The 23679-nt window shown below is 49.9% G+C and overlaps 2 protein-coding genes across 4 annotated transcripts in view; one reads left to right on the plus strand and one right to left on the minus strand.

The window, feature by feature from the left end:
* The window catches only part of STARD10 (StAR related lipid transfer domain containing 10), a 46464-nt gene extending 39187 nt beyond the window's left edge, over nucleotides 1-7277 (minus strand). The window contains exon 1 of the mRNA XM_043906579.1: nucleotides 6560-7277. The gene's annotated coding sequence lies outside the window, so the exon portion shown is untranslated. The remainder of the gene's footprint in view (nucleotides 1-6559) is intronic.
* A 252-nt stretch (nucleotides 7278-7529) lies between these two features.
* ATG16L2 (autophagy related 16 like 2) lies at nucleotides 7530-23220 on the plus strand. 3 transcript variants are annotated; one of them, XM_043906624.1, is made up of 18 exons: nucleotides 7530-7773; nucleotides 9649-9748; nucleotides 10312-10402; nucleotides 15870-15943; nucleotides 16184-16435; nucleotides 16556-16621; nucleotides 16968-17081; nucleotides 18059-18121; nucleotides 18641-18749; nucleotides 19143-19248; nucleotides 19980-20050; nucleotides 20307-20378; nucleotides 20488-20608; nucleotides 20939-21044; nucleotides 22036-22185; nucleotides 22392-22439; nucleotides 22551-22652; nucleotides 22962-23220. In XM_043906624.1, the coding sequence occupies exons 1-18, from the start codon at nucleotides 7656-7658 to the stop codon at nucleotides 23047-23049; spliced, it is 1851 nt and encodes a 616-aa protein (XP_043762559.1). In that variant the 5' UTR covers nucleotides 7530-7655; the 3' UTR covers nucleotides 23050-23220. The 3 variants fall into 3 exon arrangements, with proteins under 3 accessions (XP_043762559.1, XP_043762568.1, XP_043762576.1); XM_043906633.1 differs by lacking the exon at nucleotides 18059-18121 and having other exon boundaries at nucleotides 7595-7773; XM_043906641.1 differs by lacking the exon at nucleotides 10312-10402 and having other exon boundaries at nucleotides 7758-7773.
* The last annotated feature ends 459 nt before the right edge of the window (nucleotides 23221-23679 follow it).

Consider the following 23679-nt stretch of genomic DNA (forward strand, 5'->3'; position numbering starts at 1 on the left):
ACCTAGGAGTGGAATTACTGGTAGGTTCTATGTTTAATACATTATGTTCTATGTTTAACCTTTTGAGAAACCATCAAACTTTCCCACAGTGGCTGCACCATTTTACATTCCCACTAGGAATGCCTAAAGGTTCCAGTTTCTTAACATCTTTGCCAGTGCTTGTTATTTTCCATTAAAACAATTTTTTAAAATCATAGCCATCATAGTAGGCATAAGGTGATTTGCATTTCCCTAATGAATAACAACACTGAGCACTCTTTCATGTGTTTATTGGTTTTTTGTATATCTTCTTTGAAGAAATGTCTATTCAAATTATTTGCCCATTTTTTGAATTGGGTTATTTTTGTTGTTGTTCAGTCATTAAGTTGTATCTGACTTTTTGTGACCCCATGGATTGTAGCACTCCTGGCTTCCCTGTCCTTCACTATCTCCCAGAGTTTGTTCAAATTCATGTCCATTGAGTCTCGGTCATGTTATCTAACCATTTACTCTTCTGCCCCCGCTCCTTTCTCCTTTTGCCTTCAATCTTTCCCAGCATCAGGGTCTTTTTCAAAGAGTCAGCTCTTCACATCAGGAAGCCAGAGTATTGGAGTTTCAGCTTCAGCATCAGTCCTTCCAATGAATATTCAGGATTAATTTCCTTTAGGATTGACTGGTTTAATCTCCTTGCAGTCCAAGGGGCTCTCAAGAGTCTTCTCCAGCACCACAATTTGAAAGGATCAATTCTTTGGTTCTCAACCTTCTTTAATGGTCCAACGCTCATATCTGTACATGACTACTAGAAAAACCATAGCTTTGTCTATTAGACCTCTGTCGGCAAAGTGATGTCTCTGCTTTTTAATATGCTGTCTAGGTTTGTCATAGTTTTCTTTCCAAGGAGCAAACCTCTTAATATCATGGTTGCAGTCACTGTCTGCAGTGATTTTGGAGCCCAAGAAAATAAAATCTGTCACTGCTTCCACTTTTTTCCCCTTCTATTTGCCATGAAGTGATGGGACCAGATGCCATGATTTTAGTTTTTCGAATATTGAGTTTAAAGCCAGCTTTTTCACTCTCCTTTCTCATTCTCATCAAGAGGGTGTTGAGTTTTAGGAGTTTGTTATTTTTTCTGGATACTAGGCCCTTAGAGATATATCTGCAAATAATTTTTCCTATTCTGTAGGTTGTCTTCTCACTTTCTTCATCATCTCCTTTGATGCACAAAAGCTCTTTTCTTCCTTTATTGCCCGTGCTTTTGGTATCCGGAGAAGGCAATGGCAACCCACTCTGGTACTCTTGCCTGGAAATCCCACGGACGGAGGAACCTAGGGGGCTGCAGTCCATGGGGTCACACAGGGTCAGACACAACTGATATGACTTAGCAGCAGCAGCAGCTTTTGGTATCATATTCATAAAATTATAGTCATAAAGATTTTCCCTAATGCTTTTTCAAAGATTTTTAAAATAGTTTTAGCTCTTAAGTTTAGGTCCATTTTGAGTTAGCTGTCTTGTATATAACATGAGGTAAGGGTCTGATTTTATTCTTTTGCATATACAAATCCAGTTGTCTCAGCCATTTGTTGAAGAAAAAATATTTATCTATTGAATTGAGTTGGCATCCTTGTCAAAAAGCAATTGTGTATGGATTTGATGTATGGATGTATGGATTTACTCCTGGATCTCAATTTTATTCTAATGGTCCTTGTGTCTATCTTTATGCCATTACAACCCTTTTTTTTTTTTTTTAACTGTTGTAGCTTTGTAGTATATCTTGAAGGGTAAAATCCTTCAAATATGTCCTTTTTCAAGATTATTTTGGCTATTCAGGATACCTTGCAATTCCATATGAATTTTAGGATTGGCATTTCCATTTCTGCAAGAAAGACTTGTAATCTTGATAGGGCATGATGTGTTTTATTGTCCAGAAATTTTATATTTTGATACAGTTAAATTACCTATCTTTTCCCTTATGACTTTTGTGTTATGCATGTTGTTTAGGAAGGTCTTCCCTATCCCAAGGTTATCAATAAATTATTCTACTTGTTTCTGATATCTTTATCATCTTATGATTATAAGTCATAATGTAATATAATTCATCTGGAATTTACTTTTGCATATGGTGTGAAGAAAAAAATTATAACTATTTTTTTTTGCTAACTGGATAATTAATTGTCCTTACATAAATTATTGAAGAGATTCCTTTTTTCTATATATCTGAAATGCTACCTTCATCATATTAAATTTCTACATGGGAGGATCTATTTTTGTTCTCTATTTTATTATTAACCTTGCCTGTTTTTGAACAAGCAGCACACAATTTTCATTATACTAGTCTTTCCTCATTCTTAAAAATATTTTTGTGGTATTCTTTTTGAGATGAGTTTTAGAAACAACTTGTCAAATTCCATAACAATGAAATCCTATTGGAATGTAATGGGAATATATTGACTTCATAATTTGTGTAAATTACATTTTTATTTTTAGTCTTTCCAACTCCAAACATTTATATTTTTTCTTTCATTTAGATATTCTTGTATGTTCTTCAGTTAATTTAATTGATTGCATTAAGATACATTAAATATATAATTGATACAATTGAATTAATTTAGGTTGTTCATTTTCAATGTATAATTGATACAATTGAATTAATTTATGTTGTTCATTTTCAGCTAGTAAATTTTTTCTTGTTATACTCCTAAATATATTTGTTTTTGTTGCTGTCGTGAATGACTTTGTTTTTACTACATTTTCTAACTGGATATTACTGGGAGGCATAATAACTTCTGAAAATATTTTCTATATATTAGTTATAGAAGCCTTCCTACAGGTTTCCTAATAGAGTTAAGCAGAGATCTATATACAAGGTTTTCAGTGAAGCACTGTAAGAGCAAATAATTGGAAATCACCTAAATATTTATCATGATGATATTGATTTATATATATAATACATCTATGCAATGAAATACTTTGAAGCTTTATTTTATTTATTTTTGACCATGCCCCCTGGCTTGTGGGATCTTTGTTCTCTGACAAGGGATTGAACCCGGGCCCTCAACAGTGAAAGTGCAGAGTCCTAAACACTACCTGCCAGGAAATTCCCTATTTTGCAGCTTTAAAAGGAATGAAGTATGGGAAGTTGCTATATAACACAAGAAGCTCATCTCGGTGCTCAGTGACAACTTAGAGGGGTGGGATGGGATAGGGGGTGGGAGGGAGGTGCAAGAGGGAGGGGACATATGTATATTTATGGGTGATTCATGTTGTATGGCAGAAACCAACATAACATTGTAAAGCAATTATATTTCAATTAAAAAAAGAGAAAATTCTTGGCAAATAAAAAAAGGTTAATACCATATTATAAATCAATGTGTACAAAATAAATTTGGTGGTATTCAAGTGAAAAAAAAGTAATGAAGTAGATCTATGTAGTCTAATATGAGAAGTTCTTTAAGATATATCGAAAATATATTGTTACATAAAGAAGCAACATGAAGAACAGTGTGCAAATGCTACATTTGTGTTTTTATATTCTTGTATATACCATGAGGTCACAAAGAATAGGACATGGCTAAGTGACTTTTACTTTCACTTTCATATATATAAATATTTCTGAAAGGATACACACTAAATTGTTAATGGTGTTAATTGTTAATGGTGATGCTTCTAGAGAAAGAGACTGGGAATTTGGTGTGTATCCGTAAAATGATGTGTTCACCCCCATTTTTCTCTTCCAGGGAACAGGGGAACACTATGTTTCCCAACCTTCCTAATCGATGTGATCTCACCAATGAGGATGTAGGCAAAGAATGTGTCACTTCAGGTCTAAGGCAATTAAATATCAGTGTGAATGTCCACCCCCTTCTCCCCCCACTGCAACCTTTCTCCCATCTGAACAGTTGGGATCAAAGAACTTTGAGATAATGGAGATGCTGGTGGAAGCAGCTTGGATCTGAGTCACTGCTGAAGGAAAATAGTATACCAACATGGTCTACCCGGCACTGGAATATGAGGGAGACATAAATGTTTGTTTTAAGCCACTGAGATCTGAAGGCTTATTCTGAAAGCTGGGGTCTTTGTCTTGGAATTTGGGCTGGACTAGGACTGCTCTGGCCAATAAAACACAGAGGAAGTGATGCTATGCTGGTGTCTGGTCTCGAACCTTAATAGACTAGCAGCTTTCTTGCTGTCTGCTGGAATGCTTGTTTTGGGATGTATCCTCTCAGAGCCTAGTCACCGTGTTCGGAGAAACCTGAGCTGTGTGAGGGGCCACAGGGCTTTCATTTTAGGTTTTCAGCTAGGACTCACCTTCCAGTCAGTAGCCAGCATCTCCTGCTGGTTAAATAAGTGAGCCATTATCAGCAACCAGCCTACTGAGTCTTCATATGACTCCAGTGGTTGTGACTACAACTATGTAAGAGACTCAAAGCAAGAATCACCGGAGCTCAGCCAACACTCAGAATCACAAGAGCTCTTAAGAAACAGTTGTATTAAGTAAAAAATAACCAAGAAACCTGGAGGAGGAAATAGCAACCCACTCCAGTATTCTTGCCTGGAAAATCCCATAGACAGAGGAGCCTGGAAGGCTGAACACACATACACACACAAAACCAAGAGACCACTGAATAGTCTGTCCTGTGCTAGCCAATAGAAACGTGAAGCAAAGAGGCTCTCTCTTATACTATTTGAATTTTTGACTATGTGCATGGTATTTTTTCAATTAAAAATAGTTACAATTTTGAATTCAAAACTTCTATGCACTGGGTCGTGAGAATTGTTTCTGCATATTTTTGATGAGAACAACAGGGGTAAATATTTACTGATCACCTAGTCAGTTGATGCCAGGCCCTGTTCTAGGTGCTTGAAGACAGAGCTGGGATCAAGGCTGAACTGGTCCTGGCTTTCCTGAAGCTTCCAGCCTGGTAGGAGAGATAGGTCATAAACAACAAAACAAACCACACAACAACAGAGAAACATGATCCTTTCTGAGAGTGATGAATGCTCTGAAAGGAACAGCAACTCAATGATCTGCAGACGCTGATTACGGTAGGAGCTATTTCATTCATATTGGGTCTTCTGAAATCTGACTTGTAGGCAAGAGTCAGCCCATAACAGTTTAGGAGGAAGAGCACCAGGAAGAGGGGACAGCCAGGGCAAAGGTTCCACAGTGGGAGTTTGCCTGTGATTTATTTTTCTTTTTTTTAGAAAAATTGATTTATTTTTGACTCTACTGAGTTTTTGTTGCTGCACAGGTTTTCCTCTATTTGTGGTGAGTGGGGACTATTCTAATTGCAGTGGCTGCTCTTGTTGCCAAGCACAAGCTCTAGGGCTTCAGTAGTTGCGGCTTCCAGGCTCTAGGGTACAGGCTGTAGTTGCGGTGCATGGGCCTAGTTGCCCCTCAACTTGTGGGATCTTCCCAGACTGGGGATAGAATCCCTGTCTCCTGCATTGGCAGGCAGATTCTTTACCACTGAGCCACCGGGGAAGTCCTAGCAGTTATTTCAGTGTTTTGAATAAGGTTTCATTTAACAGTAGAAAGAGGTAAAGTCAGAGATGTGGGCAGGAGCCAGACTAAGCAGGGCCTTGAAACCCACAGAAAGGGTTTAGAGATTTGCGTTGAATATGCAGAAAAGCTTTAGGAGGGTTTTAAGTAGAGTAACAGGAACTGATTTAGGTTTTAATAATCACTCTGGCTGCTGGGAGATGCCTAATCCAGGTGCAAGTTTCAAACTACACTCTAAAGTACAGTAGGTCTCTAAATCATGATATAATCACTTTTTATATTTATTGGTCATCACATCATGGCTTTCTAACATAATCAAAGATATATTAAGCAGCATGTTAAATGTGAAGCATAAATAATTTGTCTATATATTATGAATATCATCTAAAATTTTAAGTGAACTTTATAGTACAACTTTTCATATTCTAAAGATAAAAAATAAATATTTTTAGTAAAAATCCAATACTTCTTTATCATATACTATTCAAACATGACAAAATTACTTTAAATTTCCTAGATTAGGAAATCCTGACCCCAATATGACTCTCCAACTGAGAGAGATAATACCTCTCTGCCTCACAGTAAGACAGAGCCTTGACAATATGCCCTTCAACGTACACAGCCTCAGTTCCTTTGATGGCGTCCCCAGGCACCTGCAAGTCACTCGCTCCTAAGATGGAATTTAACTCTTGCCAATTGGCCCTGAGCCTCCATGGGTACCATCCCCTTCTCCTGGGCACACCTTCTAGTTAATGTTAACACCGACCACCCATTCCTTCAAGGGACAAAGCTAGGCTTGGGCTGGGGCCGAGTAAGAAGGCTTAACTGAAGTGCAGGCTCAACACAGCTTTGCTGGAAGAGGTGACTTATGAGTAGGAGTCAGGCCCACTAGAGGGAAATGTGCTGCACACAACACGCACGGCACGTGCAAAGGGAATGAGGGTCAAAGACAACAGCACAGGAGGACTGAGTGCAATTCACTGTGGTTTCAAAGCAGAGCAGCATACACTCTCCTGCAGGGTCTCCAGCAATTACAGCTTTCCAGACCTGCCACCCATTCCCATTTGCATTTCAACAGACCTGTCACCTCTACCGCCTGCAGGGCTCCATTGAATCACTCCTTTCATACTTCACAGCAGCCTGTTTGCAGAGCTCTGGACTGGGGTTCTTGCTGGAGGCAGTTTTATCACAGTTCCCTGCAAGCTGATGACTCAAGTGAGTGTACCAGCAAGAGATGCTGCCGCTGTTCCAGAGCCGCCCACATGGAGTGATAGGTGCAGCCCCGAGTCTGGACACTGCTGGCCGGCTCAGCCATCCACTCTTGTGCAGTCTCAGGAAAGCCTTTTCTCCCCTTTGGGCCAGGGGTTTGCTCGATGAAATCAGCTGCATTCCTTTACTTTAAAGGTCGTAAATTTTCTGTGATGAACTGAAGCCTAAAACCTTGCTCCGGATAAGGGCAGTTCTGCCTCCCGTCCTTCCAGGCCCGAATCTACTGGAAGTTTTTATTTCCTCAAGGCTCTGCGTTTGTTCTTCTCGCTCGCTGCCTGGTATCCGTTTCTCGGCCAATTCCTATTTTATCCCTCATGACCCATATCAGTGCCATCACCTCCGCAAAGCAGGGCCTCTTCCCTCAGTCCCTTCCTCTTCCGTAATTTCGTATCTCGCTGTTTCACACTGTCTGCCTTGTGTCTGTGTGGCCTCCCCTCACGGATCTTGAGCGCCTCGAGGGCAGGGTCCCGGTGTGAGGGGATCTCCAGGTCCCCAGTTTACCGCACCGCCTGGTCCAGAGTGTATATTATTGTTGACTTCGGTCCGGGGGCGCTGGGGTTAAGGAACACAGGCCCCGCCCCCCTGAGGCCCCGCCTGCGGAGCGCGCCAACAAGAGAGGGGAAGCCGTCCCAGAGGCTCCGATCTCGGTTCTTGCTCACAGCTCCGACTGCCACAGGAGCCCCCAGGGAGGTGAGACTTTTTGTGGACTCCTAGTGGTCTAGACCCCGTCGGCGGTTCCCTCCCGGTTTCGTTACATTCTCCCCCCAGGACTGAACTTGGTACAATCCGGGGATTCCCCGCCGCGGCCCGCCCCCTGACGTCACGGAGTCCCCGCGGAGCCCCGCCCCTGCCCGGCCGCGCCTCCCTTGACTGGAACCGCGCGCGGTGCTGGTCGGAGAGGGCGGCCATGGAGGGGCCCGGCGACCCCGGCGCCCCCGCCGCCCGCTGGAAGCGCCATATCGTGCGGCAGCTTCGACAGCGGGATCGAACGCAAAAGGCCCTATTCCTGGAGCTGGTGCCGGCCTGTGAGTGCACTGCGCCCGGGGACCGTCGAGGGGATGGGGCTCCGGCCCGGGGAGAGGGTTTGGCTGGTTCTTCCGGTTGTGACTCAAGTGCACCGATGCCTTTTCGCCTCCGAAGCCTGGGGCCTTCTGGCCCCGCTGTCTGTTACTCCCCATCTCCGACTAGCCAGCGTTCCTACCTTTTCCGATCCAGGCTCTGTGGAGAACGCCCCTCCTGGACCGAGCTCCCTCCTGGTTCTCCCGCTCTTCCTCGCCCCTCAGAGCCTGGGACGGGCTGGGCTTCCTATGCACGGGTTCATAAGCGAGTGTTGGATTTTTAGGGTCTCTTAAGTCTTCCCCTTCCTGGGAAGTCCCCAGGACCTGATCACTCTGATCAGTCCATTTGGTTCCCATAAGCACAGAGAAAGATCTCGGGACTGGCCAGAACAGCTACTTCTAAACTCTGAATCTCTAGAGAGGGAGCTCAAGAGTCTGAGGCTTCGCAACAGACAGGTGATCCTGGTTCAGGTTTTTGGAGCATTTCTGTGCCCAACCAACCTCAGCCTGAGGGGGAAGCAGGGGCTCCAGGCTGGGGAGGGAGGTGGCTGAGTTTGGGGAAGTCAGGTTCTGAGAGTTGTTTCTGGGGAGCTGGTCAGGAAGAGGTGTGGCAGTTCAAGCCAGGATGAGCAGGTGTGCATCTGTGTGTGCACCTCTGGTTATCTGAGATTGTATGTCTGAGGTTCAAAGTCTAACCACAGTCCCTCCAACTCCAACACTGGTCCTAATCTTGGCTGCTGCTTAACCATCTCTCCCAGCCCCACAACTGAACTTATTGCTCTTGTCCTGGGACACTTCTTTGCAACCTTCCAAGCTGTTGGTCCTCTCTGTTTGGAGATGTGAGGCCAGCCCTCTACCTGTAGGCAGCCTCACTTCTCCGCTGCTCTGATGGACAATGGAACCCTCCAATGTGAGAGAGGAGTCACTCCCACCCACTCCCTGGAAGCTGCAAATCTGTGGGAGTGGAGTGATCCTGGAGGGCTGAACTCAGAGACAATGCAGGTCCAGTCTTCTTTGTGGTCTTGGACAAATCTTAGCCCTAAGCCTCGGATTTCTCACTCATAAAGTGGGCAAAATGACATCCTGTTTAGATTTGCTAGGGGGGCCAGAACAATGCCCTGGGGCTTGGGTGGGGTTTTGTGTGAGAACAAGGCCAGCAACCTAGGTGATTGACCTAGGTGACCGGTAGGGTACAGGGAGAGGGAAAGGGGCTGAGGAGTCAGGCCTGGGCCTCACCTCTACCCCACCCTGAAACTGGTGAGAAAAGAGGAAATGGCCAGGGATGGGGTGGAGGGGTTGTATTCCAGGGTCTGTAACAGAAACTACCAAACTGAAGAACTTTCTGTTCTGGCCTGAGGGGAAACTTACAACAACCCAGGGGAAGTCAGGACTGTTTTTCAGTACTGATACAGAAAGTTAGAGCTCCTGGAAGGGAAGCATCTTGCCAAAGGCCACAGGCTAGTGGAGCTTAGTTTGTTTCATCACTGTTGGGCCAGGCCCTGCCTTGGGGGAGGTTGAATCAATCCCTTGCCTCTTCCTTCCCTCAGCAGGCATTGGCCAGCTATCTCCTTTCCCCTAATTGTTGTCCTTCTCTGTCGCTGGGAGAGCAGGTCTTCTGGGAAGGCTGGGGGGCTATGCTCTTAGGAGGCTGTGCAAGGGCTGGAGGTTCTGATGAAGCTACACTAACCCCCTGCAGGCAAGGCAGAACCCAGCCTGCCAGTGGCTCCCCCTTCTGCATCTCTGGACTCCTGCAGCCCTCCCAGCCAGAGAGGTAACTTGTCTGCCTGGGGTCTGCTGGAAAGTGTCCATCTCTGCTCCAGGCTCACCCTTTTGCACCCCTAGATAACCGCCTCCTGGAGAAAGCTGAACTGCTGGCCCGATTCTCAGAGAAGCTGCAGCCAGAGCCAGACGATGTCACTCCTGCTGTCCACCAGGGTCCCTGGTGAGTGTTTGTGTCTGTGGTCACAATGGGCTTCCTGTGCCCAGGCCCTGCCCCCACTGCCTCTGCTGGGTTCATTCTCTCCCTGGCACCTCATTGGCCCTTGGCTGCTATCCAGGGGAGGGGGAGGCAGGCTCTTGAGCCTTCCCCCAGGCCAGCTGCTTAGAATGTCCCTCTCAGTTCATCTCTTGGCCTTTATCCCACCTCCTCCGCCCCAGCCCCTCCGCACATCTGTCTTTTTGTTTGCCTGCTTCTCACCTGATGCCTACAGAAAGTACATGATGCCACCTATGCCAAAGAAGGAGTGAAAATGAGAACTAGGGATGGGTTGGGGCTCAGAGTTGGGAGATGCTTCTTCAGAGGGGTCCTGGCAGGGGAACTCTGGGGCAAGCCCAGAGCAGAGGAGTCATGGGCAGCTCCAGTTCCTGGAGATTTGATCTTTCCTCTGCTGACTTTCAGGCTCCCACCGTCCTCAGGAGAAAATGCCTAGCTCTGACTTCAGACTTTTCATGTGCATCCTCTGGGTGAATGGTGGGAACATGAACACCACTCTGATTGGTTGGCAGGGAGAAGGAGTCAGACCAAGGCCTATCACCAGCAGCTCTGAGGGTGAAGTGGCAAGAGGAGGCGGAGGGGCTCCGGCTGGTGTGTGGAGAGGTAGGAGGGGCAGGGGTCTAAGAGAGAATGGGGTGGGCCCAGGATCCAGAACTTTGAGGCTGGGAGATGTGGTCCAAGGGAGCCAGCAAAGTGAGGGAGATTCCCCAAGTCCAATGCCTTGAGGCCAGACAGGGCTCAGAGTGCTCTGGAGCTTGGCCCTGGCAGCCCAGGATGAAGTGGGCTCCAATAGCAGCTGGAGGAAGTGAGGTGAGAGCTCCGGGTGTGAGGTGTGCAGGAAATAGGCAGCCTCTGTTCCCCTTGGATGGTTCAGCCTGCTCTGCTCATCACTTGCCCTGCAAACCCTGGGGCCCAGCACCAACTGACGCTCAATACACATTTGCAGACTAAAATTAAGGTGGTTCACCTCCATGGCAGGGTGTGCTACCTCTACCTGAGACTGACCCCCCGCCCCCCCACCCCACCTCTCCTGCTGCCATGGTGTCTCTTGGCTTCTGTTACTTCTGAACTTCCTTTTCTGGCTAGTTTCCCTCCTCTTTATCCCCCTCCCTGTAGATGTGGGTGTTCTTTAGAACTTGGGTGGGTTCACTGACTCCCATGGACTTTCTGTGTTTGCTAACTCCCAGATCCATCTCTAGCTCAGACTTCTCCTAGGAGCTCCAGACTCTTTCTCAGCTGCTTTTTGGACTTCATATCTAAAATCAGACTCATTGTCGCCCCTGTAATAATATGGTCAACACCACATTGATGATACTGGGTTAAGCGTTATTTCAGCTAATCCTTTACTTTATGGTTTCAGAGGAAGCAGAGGCTTTGAGAGGTAGAGCCAGGATCTGAACTCTCGCCTACATGAATCTGCTTTCTGTGATCTCCATTCATTCTGTCAACAAATATTTATTGACAAGTACTATATTCAAGGCACAGGCAGTGCAGCAGTAAACAAGACCTGGCCCCATGAAGCTTCTAGTCCACTGGAGGAGGCTGAAGTGAAGTGAAGTGAAGTCGTTCAGTCGTGTCCAACTCTTTGTGACCCCATGGACAGTAGCCCACCAGGCTCCTCTGTCCATGGGATTCTCCAGACAAGAATACTGGAGTGGGTTGCCATTTCCTTCTCCAGGGGATCTTTCCGACTCAGGGATCGAACCCAGGTCTCCCACATTGCAGGCAGATGCTTTAACCTCTGAGCCACCAAGGAGCAATTAAATACCTACCTAGATATTGTTGTTCAGTCACTAAGTTGTGTCCAACTCTTTGTAACCCCATGGACTGCAGCATACCAGGCTTCCCTGTCCTTCGCTATCTCCCAGCGTTTGCTCAAACTCAGGTCCATTGAGTTATTGATACTATCCAACCATCTCATCTGTCTTCCTCTTCTCCTCCTGCCCTCAGTCTTTCCCAGCATCAGGGACTTTTCCAATGAGTCAGCTCTTCGAATCAGGTGACCGAAGTATTGGAGTGTCAGCTTCAGCATCAGTCCTTCCAATGAATATTTAGGGTATTTTTTCCTTTGGATCGACTGGTTTGATCTCCTTGCAGTCCAAGGGACTCTCAAGAGTCTTCTCCAACACCACAATTCAAAAGCATCAATTCTTTGGTGCCCAGTCTTCTTTATGGTCCAAATTTTACATCCATATACATGACTACTAGAAAAACCATATATTTGCCTATATGGACCTTCATTGGCAAAGCGATGTCTCTGCATTTTTTTTTTTTTACTTTCTAAAAAAAATATTTATTTTTAATTGATGGATAATTGCTTTACAATATTGTGTTAGTTTCTGCCATACATCAACAGATGTCTCTGCTTTTTAATACACTGTCTAGGTTTTGTCATAGCTTTCCTTCCAACAAGCAAGCATCTTTTAATTTCATGGCTGCAGTCACCATCTGCAGTGATTTTGGAGCCCAAGAAAATAAAATCTGTCATTGTTTCCATTGTTTCCCCATGAAGTGATGGGACCAGATGCCATGATCTTCATTTTTTGAATGTTGAGTTTTAAGCCAGCCTTCTCACTTTCCTCTTTCACCTTCATCAAGAGGCTCTTTAGTTCCTCTTCACTTTCTGCCTTTAGGGTGGTATCATCTGCATATCTCAAGTTGTTGATATTTCTTCTGGCAATCTTGTGATTCCAACTTGTGCTTCATTGAGCCCGGCCTGATGTACTCTGCATAAAAGTTAAATAAGCAGGGTGACAATATATAGTCTTCACATACCTCTTTCTCAATTTTGAACCAGTCCATTTTGTCATATCCGGTTCTAACTGTTGCTTCTAGACCCACATACAGGTTTTCTCAGAAGGCAGGTAAGGTGGTCTGGTATTCCCATCTCTTTAAGAATTTTCCACAGTTTGTTGTGATCCATACAATCAAAGGCTTTAGGGTAGTCAATGAAGCAGAGATCGATGTCTTTATGGAATTTCCTTGCTTTCTCTATGATCCAGTGAATGTTGGCAATTTGATCTCTGGTTCCTCCGTCTTTTCTAAACCAAGCTTGTACATCTGGAAGTTCTCGGTTCACATACTGCTGAAGCCTAGCTTGAAGGATTGCCAGGTCACTTGCTCAACTAATGTCCAGCTGGGACTATGAACCCAGGGAGAGCCTCTCCCTCAGAGTCCCTACTGTAGTTGCAAGCACATTTGAGAGGTGATTCTCAAACATCTGAACTCCCTTCTGGGCTGTGAGTACCCCAAGGATTGAGATGTCTTTGCTTTGCCTCCATTATATCTCTGGTGCCTGTCTCCACAGTAATGCTGATGAATATTTACAGACTAGGTGATAAATGAGGTAGATACTTTGGCCACCTGATGCGAAGAGCCAACTCACTGGAAAAGACCCTGATACTGGGAAAGATTGAGGGCAAGAGAAGAAGGGGGAGACAGAGGATGAGATGGTTGCATGGCATCACTGACTCAGTGGACATGACTTTGAGCAAACTAGGGAGATAGTGAAGTACAGGAAGCCTGGCATGCTGCAGTTCATGGGGTCACAAAGAGTCAGACATGACTTAGTGACTGAACAACAATGGGACTTCCCTGGTGGTCCAGTGGCTAAAACTCCACACTCCCAATGCAAGGGGCCTGGGTTTGATCCCTGGTCAGGGAATTAGATCCCACATGCCACAACAAAGACCTGGCACACCTAAATAAATAGTTTTTTTTTTTTTTTTAAAGGATACTTAAGAAAACGAGGTAGATCATTCCCGCCTCCATTGGTAGTTATCAGTTGGGAAACCCAGGTCACCTCTGCCCCCTTGCAACCTTCCATCCATCCTGAGCTAGTCACCAGCTCATTGATCCTGCCTCCAAATCCATCAACTTCCACTTCCTGTACCCTGTCTGACCTAGTACAAGTTATTCCTATTACTCTCTGGATAACTCCTCTTTTGGAACCCCCTCCATTCTCCATTCAGCACTCAGAGTGATATATTTTTAATAATAAAAAATGATCTCTATTAAAAAAGACAAGTAATACACAAATGCATGCTTGTTGTGAACATTTCAAGAGAACGGAAGCCCATAGAGTAAAAAAGTAAAAGCCCCTTTCACCACTCTCCCCATTATCAGTTTGGTGTATATTTTCCAAAGCTTAGCCTGGCTCCCCAGTTGAGTTCTCCAGCCTCAGGTTTCATTTCCTGCCACTCTCTTGTCCCTGAGCTCCTGGTTCCCTTTGTCTGGGATACTTCCAGGCACGCTTTGTCCTCAGCACTCCCTCCTCATGACATCCTCAGACACAAACCAGTCAGTTCCCATTGGATATGCCAAGAGACAAGGAGAGATTTTTTCTTTAATTCTCAGTACTGTTTCACATATCAAAACAAGCATGCATTATCGTTTTAACTTTTTATTGAAATAATTTTAGATCCACCGGAAATTGCAAAGACAGCGGAGAGGTCCTGTGCAGCCATTTACCCAGTACCTCCCCTTGGTTACAGCTTATGCCTGACTGTAGTACACACAATCAGGGAACAGATGTTAGTATGAAGTGTATATAGTTCTTTGTCATTGTGCCACCTGTGTAGATTTGTGTGCCCATCAAGATACAGCACGAGTTCGTGACCACCCCGTTTTAGTCACAACTCAGCCCTCTCCTCAGACCTTCCCTAACTCCTAACCACTAACCTGTTTTCCACCTCTATTATTTGGATTTTGAAAAGCATCAAAAAATACTGAATCCCAAAACATCAATGAAAGTATATGATAGGTGAGGAAACAGAAGTGATGGTCAGATTGTTTAATGGTGGAAGGAATTATAAATGTTATAAACTGGGCCAGGGACTTTCCTGGTGGTGCAGTGGCTAAGACTCCATGCCTCCTAAAGCAGGGGGTGCAGGTTCGATTCTTGGTCAGGGAACTAGATCCTATATGCCACAACTGAGATCTCATGTGCTGCAGCTAAGACCTGGCACATCTAAATAAATATTAAAAAAAAAAAACAAACCCAAAACTGGGCCAGTTATAGACCTTGAATGTGCAAGGCGCCTACCTCAGCCCACTTACAGAGTGCAGGTAGACACCAACCTTGCTCCTCAGCTCTTCTCTCACCAGGCCCACATGAGGAAGAACACAGGGACAGGTTAGCAGCAAGAACCCCCAGCTTTCGTGCTTTCATGTTCCTCTTGCCACGGTGCTGGAAAATGCTTCTCTAAGCATCTGTCTCTCCCACTGACCCTTCAGCTCTGTGGTTTCCCCAGGTCTTGGCTCTTCGATGGACTGTTCAGTAAGGCGGGCGACTAATAAGATGACCCTCCCCTGACTCTGGGGCTGGGGGGCAGCTCCAGTATTCAGTCTGGGCCCTGTGCTCCCACAGTCTATTCCAATTCTTAGCCTGTGTGCCTCTGCTCAGAGCATCTTGTTGCTCTCTGGGACTTATGCTTGGTAATCCAGGGCTTGGAGAGGCGGGGAACAGAACACACATCCCTTGAACACTTGCAGCCCTTTACTTGGAGCATGCTAGGTGGTCTGGGTTCAGATATCAGTTCAGCCACTTAGCTGTATGACTTTGGGCAAGACACTTAACTAGAGAAGTGTCAATGTCCTCATCTGTAAACTGGGGAGAATGGCAGTAACTACCAGATTATAAAAGAATTGGTACTGTAGAGTGCTCAGAACAAGACCCAGCACCCATTAAGTGCTGTATAACCAGTCACCATTATTTGAAATACTATTCCTTATAGTAATTCAGTGTTACCCTACGAGGTAAGCACTGCTTTCACGTTGGACAGGTTCAGAGCGGTTAAATCACTACCGCGGGTCACAGAGAAAAGTGGCGCTGCAAGGAGTGAAACTCAGGTGTTAGTCTCCAGAGCCGAAGGCCCTTCCGCGGATCCCTGAAACAGCAGGGTATTCCTGTGCTTGATGCCTTAGCTGTTTGCTTCTCAACTTTCTGCTGAGCTAGGCGGCGGCTGGGAAGAGAGGCAGACCCCGTCCTACCAGCCTCTCCCGCCGGAGGGGCTGGAGGCTCTGCCCAGAGGAGCCCATGCCTACCTGTCCCGCGCCTCCGCCGCTGCAGATGGCCTACCAGGTGGTGGAGAAGAGAGCGACCCTGGGCATTTTGGAGTCGCAGCTGGAGGAGCGGCAGAGCAGGTGAGGCTCCGGGCCATCACTGCCGGGGTTGGGGGCACCGGGTCACCCCGCGGGTCTCCAGAAGAGCCCGACAGCGTAACGCCCCCTAGGCCTGTGGCTGGTCGCAGAGGCCGGGAGCTGTAGGACTTCGAGGGAGACGTGGCTTAGCCTCCGCGCTGGCCTTGTGGCCAGGGGCAAGTCTGTCTCAGCTTTCAGGCCGGTTCCCCCAGGGTGGTGACGGAGGTCCTCCCGGTCCTCTAGGCTGGCAGCTCTGAAGGCCCGCGTGGAGCAGCTGGAGGAGGCTCGGGCGAAGGAGGCCGGACAGGTGCACGCGCAGCGCGCGCTGAACGAGGAGCAGCGGGCGGCTTACGAGGCGCTGCGCGCGCGCGTCGGGCACCAGGAGGCGGCTCTGCGCAAGCTCGAGGAGGAGGCGCGCGACCTGCTGGAGTGGCTGGTGCAGCGCAAGGCGCGCGCCGCCGCCGAGCGCAACCTGCGCAACGAGCGCCGGGAAAGGTGAGAGCGCCCCGAGGGTCAGTCTGGGAGGCGAACTGGCCTGGTGGGGGAGGGGCCCGACCCCCCTGTCCCGAGTCCCGACACGGGAACCACTCGACTCTGGAGGCTTTTCTATCCCAGGGCCAAGCAAGCGCGGGTGTCCCAGGAATTGAAGAAGGCAGCCAAGCGGACAGTGAGCATAAGCGAGTAAGAATGAGGACGCGCTGGGGACCTGTCTGCCGAGCCTCCGCCGGGGGCTCTGCAATGCCCTGTCCCGGGGCCGCTACTGTTCTACCCCGCCCCCACCTGCCTGCGGCCATCTGTGCACCTGACCACAAGTGTGCACAGTCATGGTGCCGAAGCCCCCAGGTAGACTGAGCCCAGGACACTTGCGGACACAGGTGGTCCTAGGAGCCAGCATCTGCGAGCCACCACACGTGCTCCCGCACTGCCCCTCGTCTCTGGGGATGCCCGTCCTCTCCGAGTAGGGCGCAGGGGAACGGAGAGGCTGGCCTGGTCCCTTAGCCGTCCTAAGCTTCATTCTCTCTCTCAGGAGCCCAGACACACTAGGCGATGGGGTCAGAGAGGAAGCAGAAACTCTGGTCCTGGCTGCTAAGCCAGGGTCCCTGGAAAGTGAGGCTGGTGAGAAATGGAAGCGGCCCTTCAGGTGAGAACTGTCCCAGCGCTCTGAGCTGGCCCCCTGCAGTCTTCCTAAAGGATCTTGGGCCAGCCTTTGGGTTGAGAGGGGTTTGAGCAGAGACAGGGGTACACTTGGACCCCAGGGCAGCCGAAACTTCAGTACCTGGAGCCCCTTGGGGTCAGTGCCACGCCAGGGACTCCAGCCTTTGTCCTCACTCCTTTTTCCTCCTTCCTAAAACCAGAGCTCTGGGGGTGGGATGGCAGGTTGGTGAAAGAGGGTGACAGGAGGGAACCTGTGGGCAAGGTCCAAGGCTCAGCGGTCACAAGCATGTGTATACATACATGGGGACATCAGAGCATGTATGTATACAGACTTGGGTGAGCGTACCTGAATGCATGTGAAGCATGTGTAGATGTGAACTCACATGGGTGGGACCTGATTGAGGCTTCAGTTCTTGGGTGCCCCTCCTTCCATCTCCCCCATCTATCTTGATTTGCCTGGCATTGAAACTGCCCTCCTCCTCCAGCCCTTTCTTGCAGGTTGCTGGTGTCCAGGCCTCAGGGTGGTGAAGGAACCCTGGGGAGGGGCATGAGATGCTGGTCCCCAAAGCCTTGGCAGCCCTGGTGGGCCAGGTCCTCTCAGGACACATGCTTTCCTGGGTATTTCTGGGATCTAGGTTTCCCCACGCCCCTGTCCCCAGCCTTGTGCTATCTCAGCTTGGGGGCACCTCCATCCTACCCCACAGGTCCTATCTCAGCCTCCCATGGACTTTTGTTGGGGGGCACCTAGGTGGTGAGGCAGTTTTTACCTATCATGGTGAAACTGGGAGACTTCATTCCAAATCCCTGCCTTCCTCCACCTTCTTGGGACTGCTCCAGGTCACCGTGCTCTCCTGGCATTGGAGGAGTAAGTTCTTGTTCTGGCTCAAGAGTGTAGGGATGAATAACTGCAGTCCACACACCCACCGGCCAGTCCCTTAAACATCTCTCTTGGTTCTGCCCCAGGTCAGCCTCTGCCACCTTCCTGACGGTGTCCCGCTGTGTGGATGTAGTGAAGGGGCTTCTGGAGTAAGTGTGTGTGCAGCACCGTGTGTGTGAAGGTGTTGGGCGCCTTGGATGCCTGTGTCAGACTCCTGGAGCCCAGACCTGGGCTGTGTATGAGTCCTGGTCTGTCTTTCCATACTCTGCCCAGCACTTTGTGTGTGAGTCTCTGCTGAGTCCCAGAGGCAGGAGCTGGGTGCATGGCCTCATTCCTAGCTCCTGCCTGGCCGTCTTCTGGGCTCTGTCCTTCATCCAGGGTCTTCACAGGGGACCAAGGGCTCCAAGGTGAGGCCAGACAGGAACTACCACTCATTTGGGAAACAGAGGCTCAGAAATGTCAGGGCTTCATTCAGGGTCACAGTGCTCCGTGGTTTCTCAGGATCCACCAACCCCGCCCCGCCCTGCCTCTGTGCTTGTCTCGGTGCCGCTGGCCATGTTCTGCCGCCTTCTGTGTCAGCTTCCTGTTCCTGCTGCTTCAGGAGAGCTTGAAGGGCCTTCTCCCTCTCAGAAGGCCTTGCTGAATGCCCTCCTGACCCCCACCCCCAGTTTCAAGAAGAGAAGAGGCCACTCAATCGGGGGAGCCCCCGAGCAGCGATACCAGAGCATCCCCGTGTGTGTGACCGCCCGACTTCCCACCCAAGCTCAGGATGTGCTGGTAAGGAGGAGCTGGGCCAAGTGCACGGGGTACAGTATGGGAGTGCAGTTCCCAGGAGTGGTCTCAGGAGGCCGGGGAAGCAAGGATGGGCCCCTCAGTGGGAGCAGGAGTTTTCCTCCCACAGCTTGTGCTGGGAGCCCTTCGGCATTTTATAATGAGAGGGAGAGACAGGAGGCCAGGAGGCCAGGTAGGGGAGTACTTAGAACATGGGAGGAGGCTGCTACCAGGGTCCAGTCAGAGGTGATGAGCCCCTGTAGGGCCAAGTTTGAAACTCAGAGTTCAGAGAGAGACCCCATGTGTGCAAGGATGCGTCACAGAGAGCTGACTGTGAGTGTGCACAAAGAGGCGTGTGTGGCGAGGACCAGGAGCACTGACCTCCCCTTTTCCCCACAGGATGCCCACCTCTCCGAGGTCAGTGCTGTTCGTTTTGGCCCCAACAGCAGCCTCCTGGCCACCGGAGGGGCTGACCGCCTCATCCTCCTCTGGAATGTTGTGGGAGGTGAGGGTCGCTGCCCACAGGCAAGCTCAGTCCTTTCTCTCCAGACCTCACCGTCAGCTTGCTCCTTGGTGGGAAAGGTGTTGGGTCTCTTTGTGTCTCCTCACCTGGTCATCCTTGTGGGCAGTGGCCAGATGACCCCTTGGCAAGAGTTCTGGGCTCACTGCTCCTAAGAAGGGCAGAGCCTCTTACCTCCTGGAGTCGAGGCCTGCATGGTGGGCAGGGCTCAGCTCAGATGGTCCCTGTTGGGGTGGTGAGGATACCATGTCAGGACATTCTACAGGAACAGACCCTTGAGCAGGTCTCTTGGGTCCACCAGGCTACCTAGCATCACTAAGCTCTCAGAACTCAGTTATGAGACAAGTGTTAGCTGTCTGCTCTGTGTTCTGCAGATCAGGGTGCACTGGGGAATGAAAGCTGGCTCCTAGAGGCTTCCTGGAGGAGGCAAGTCCCCAGCTGTCTGGCCTGGCTTGCTGTGTGACCTGGGGACAGTCTCTTCTCTCTAGTCCTCTCCAGACATCTGTGAGATGACCTGCAGCCCCCTGCTGGCAGTTCAGGAAGGTGCAACCTCTAGCTAGACTCCCCCAACCCGTATCTTCCCACCCCCAAGAACAGACCCAGCAATTCTGTCCTCTAACTTGGGAGAGATTCATCTTCCCACTCACAGTACAGGCTCCTCTGTTTCACAAGATTAGTGACTTCATTTTGCTTGTTCCTTCCCCTGGTCCCCCCAGGGCGCCTGAAGGCCAATCAGACCCTTGAAGGAGCTGGCGGCAGCATCACCAGTGTGGACTTTGACCCCTCGGTGAGAGGACCTGGGTGGCGTGGGATGTCCCTCCCCGAGTCTCCACACCGGGCAGGTGGGGCTCTGGAACCCGGGGGAACATCATGGGTATCCTAGAGCCATGTGTCCTGAGAGGGCGCCTGGATAAATCCTTCTCCTGGGCTTCGATTCTACTCTGCCTGCCTGGGTGACCTGGGCCAGGGGAAGCGCTGAGGCGGCCTGACTCCGGCTTTCTGGCCAGGCCCAGGATCTCTCTTTTCCCTTCCCTTCTCCCCAGGGCTCCCAGCTACTGGCAGCTACTTACAATAAGGCTGCCCAGCTCTGGAAGGTTGGGGAGGCAGAGTCCAAGGTGAGGTCTGACTGGGGAGGCAGCCTGGGGGACAGGGGTCATGCCTTGGGTGGAGGGGTTGGTTATGGGATCTTGGCCATACCCCTTGATACTTCCCTGGGATGTGCAGGAAACACTATCTGGACACACAGACAAGGTGACGGCTGCCAAATTCAAGCTGACGAGGCACCAGGCGGTGACCGGGAGCCGGGACCGGACAGTGAAGGAGTGGGACCTCTGCCGAGCCTACTGTGAGGCCCAGCCCTCCCCTTCCCCACCCACCAGGACCCTCGCAGGCCGGGCCATGGGGAGCTGCAACCTGATCTTTGGGAGGGGCTCCAAGACTTACAGGCGTTTGGGATGAAACCTCTTAAGGCTCCTCTCCTGTCCCCCATTGGTGACACTTTCCCTAGTTTCTTGGTTACCTCAGGCTTTGGGCTGGAAAACAGGGGCCTGGGTTCTAGTTCTGGGAGGACACTGTACCTCTGGGGCTTCTGGGCCTCAGCTTCTCCACACGTCCAGTGGGCTGGCTCATAATAACCCTTCTCTGAGTCCAGGGCTCTTTCTACTCCTTGGTTTAGGTTCCAGGACCATCAATGTCCTTTCCTACTGTAACGACGTGGTGTGTTGGGACCATGTCATCATTAGTGGTCACAATGACCAGAAGATCCGGTTCTGGGACAGCAGGTGATAGGTGCAGGCTGAGGGGCAGGGGAGGTGGGGACAGGGCTTCTGTGTTCTCTTCCTTTTTCTGGCCATGGAGAAGCTGAGGGTACCTTGGGGAAGTGAGGCTCTGGTGGCCTCTGTGCTGGGCTTGGTCCCTTGAAGGCTTTGCGGCCTCTGGAGAATCATGCCTCCTTATTGACCCTTGGTCCAACCACCATACTCTGCTGGGTCTTGCCAACTGAGTCCCATGTTCAGTTCAGTTCAGTCGCTCAGTCATGTCCGACTCTGTGCGATCCCATGAACCGCAGCATGCCAGTCCTCCCTGTTCATCACCAACTCCCGGAGTCCACCAAACCCATGTCCATCGAGTCGGTGATGCCATCCAACCATCTCACCCTCTGTCGTCCCCTTCTCCTCCTGCCCTCAATCTTTCCCAGCATCAGGGTCTTTTCAAATGAGTCAGCTCTTCGCATTAGGTGGCCAAAGGATTGGAGTTTCAGCTTCAACATCAGTCCTTCCAATGAATACCCAGGACTGATCTCCTTTAGGATGGACTGGTTGGATGTCTTTGCAGTCCAGGGGACCCTCAAGAGTCTTCTCCAGCACCACAGTTCCCATGTAGTCACCACTTTTTAGTCAAAAAGAACCTGAGAGCCCAGCGTCAGGCTTGAATGGTTTATAAAAATAGCTAAGGCTAAGAACCAGAGTTAGAGCCAGCCTGCCTCAGGCTTCTTCTTCCTTATCTGTAGTGATTGCCTTTGAAACCCTTTGCTCTCCCTTTCACATATTTAAAGACAGACTTTCATTGCTTTCCCCCCAGCACTTATTTTAGTGGCTCAAGGGTGTCAGGGGCTCTGGCTTCAAGTAAGTTCCCGCTGGAAGGGGGGCTGGCTGTGGTGGGAGATTAGTTGTCAGCCGTGGGGCCTGAGGGGTGGCTCTGGACTTCTGTTAGTCTGTCAGGAGCAGCCTCGTCGGGTGATTGCGCCTCACCGTCTCCTTTCCTGCTCCTCAGGGGGCCCGGCTGCACCCAGGTCATCCCTGTGCAGGGCCGGGTCACCTCCCTGAGCCTCAGCCACGACCAGCTGCATCTGCTCAGTTGTTCCCGAGATGACACACTCAAGGTCATCGACCTGCGTGTCAGCAACGTCCGCCAGGTGTTCAGGTACCTGCCGTGTGCCCACTGGCCCTGTGGCTTTGGGGCAGCTGGGCCTTGTCTCCTGTGAAAGGCCTGTTGGCGGGGGGCCCTCCGTGGAGGCCCCTCTGGACCAGGGCCTGCTGAGTGCCCAAGCCCTTGACAGGAAGTTTGTTAAGTTTTGGGCTGAGGGCAGGAAGTGGCAGCCCCCTCCATCCTGACCTGTCTATTCTCAGGGCTGATGGTTTCAAGTGCGGTTCTGACTGGACCAAAGCCGTGTTCAGGTGTGTCCGTGAGAACACCCATGCCTGAGTGTGTCCTGTCTGTCTGGGTGTCTCCATGTCCGTGTCCTTACCTCTGGTCTCTTCTCTTTTGCTCTGCTGTGGCTCCTGCAGCCCAGACAGAAGCTATGCGCTGGCAGGCTCCTGGGACGGAGCCCTTTACATCTGGGATGTAGACACTGGGAAACTAGAGAGTAGCCTTCGGGGGCCCCACAGGTGAGCATGGCCACTGACCACCACCCCAGCCCCGAGGCCAGTCCTGCTAAGCTGATCCCAGGTCCTGACATGCTTGGGATCTGGAGTCCCTGGCCCTTGTCCCATACCTTCCATCCCTGCCCCCTCAGAGCCCTTCAGAGTTCACAGTGCCTTCCCATGTGCACTTGGGTCCACTCCCACCACAGCTCTTAGAGCCCACTTTACAAGTGAGGTGATGGGCTCAAAGAGGGCCTGAGACAGCCCAGGTCCAGTAAGAAGGGGCAGTGCCAGCTCCCGACGCCCCTGAATCCTGCCTCTCTGTCTCCTCAGCGCTGCTGTCAACGCCGTGGCCTGGTGCTACTCTGGGAGCCACGTGGTGAGCGTGGACCAGGCCAGGAAGGTTGTGCTCTGGCATTAGTGCCACGACTCCCCCGCCTGAGCTGAGGCTCGGGTCCGAAGCCTGAAGCTGGAGGAGTCTCCCACTGCCCCAGACACTCTAGGGCTAGCAGCGGGGTGGGGGCGGCTCAGGGTGTTTAATGAGTAAGAAGGCCTGGCTGGACCTGGCCTGTTGGTTTAAAAACAAAGTGTGGGTTGGGGGGTGGGGATTACAGTATTATTTTGTTTTTTTTATGTTTCTTCACTTTCCTGGCAAGAGTGGAAAAAAAAATGCATTTAAACTGGTGTCTGCTTGCTTCTCTTCAGCATTCAGGGAATGGAGAAGCCTCTGGGCTGGAGGCACAAGGAGACCCAGGCTTGGCTCCTGTCCCTTCCACACAGAGCTGGGGTGGAGTGGTCTAATCAGGAGACAGCGGGAAGAAAGGCCCAGAGGCAGCAATGGGCAGTGGCTTTTGGAGCTGTGGACATTTCACCTGTGCTCCAAGATAGTCCTGGTCCTTGGGCCCTCTCTTCAGGTACCCAGGGTAGACAGGCTGAGGAGGGACCATGTGAGTTCTGAGAGAGGAGGAGCAAGAGAGACAGCCTAGAGGGGGCCCTGTGGAAAGCAGCCTAAAAAACCAGAATGATGTCAGGTACTCTATACCAGGCCTGC

This window comes from Cervus elaphus, chromosome 1, assembly GCF_910594005.1.
Source record: "Cervus elaphus chromosome 1, mCerEla1.1, whole genome shotgun sequence".
NCBI lineage: Eukaryota > Metazoa > Chordata > Mammalia > Artiodactyla > Cervidae > Cervus > Cervus elaphus.

What these genes read in the sequence shown, in the direction of transcription:
- ATG16L2 (XM_043906624.1), top strand. Translation starts at nt 7,656, where the DNA reads ATGGAGGGGCCCGGCGACCCCGGCGCCCCCGCCGCCCGCTGGAAGCGC. An exon ending in GTAGTGAAGGGGCTTCTGGA is followed by an intron (nt 18,122 to 18,640) that starts GTAAGTGTGTGT and finishes CCCCACCCCCAG; the next exon opens with TTTCAAGAAGAGAAGAGGCC. An exon ending in CCCAAGCTCAGGATGTGCTG is followed by an intron (nt 18,750 to 19,142) that starts GTAAGGAGGAGC and finishes TTTTCCCCACAG; the next exon opens with GATGCCCACCTCTCCGAGGT.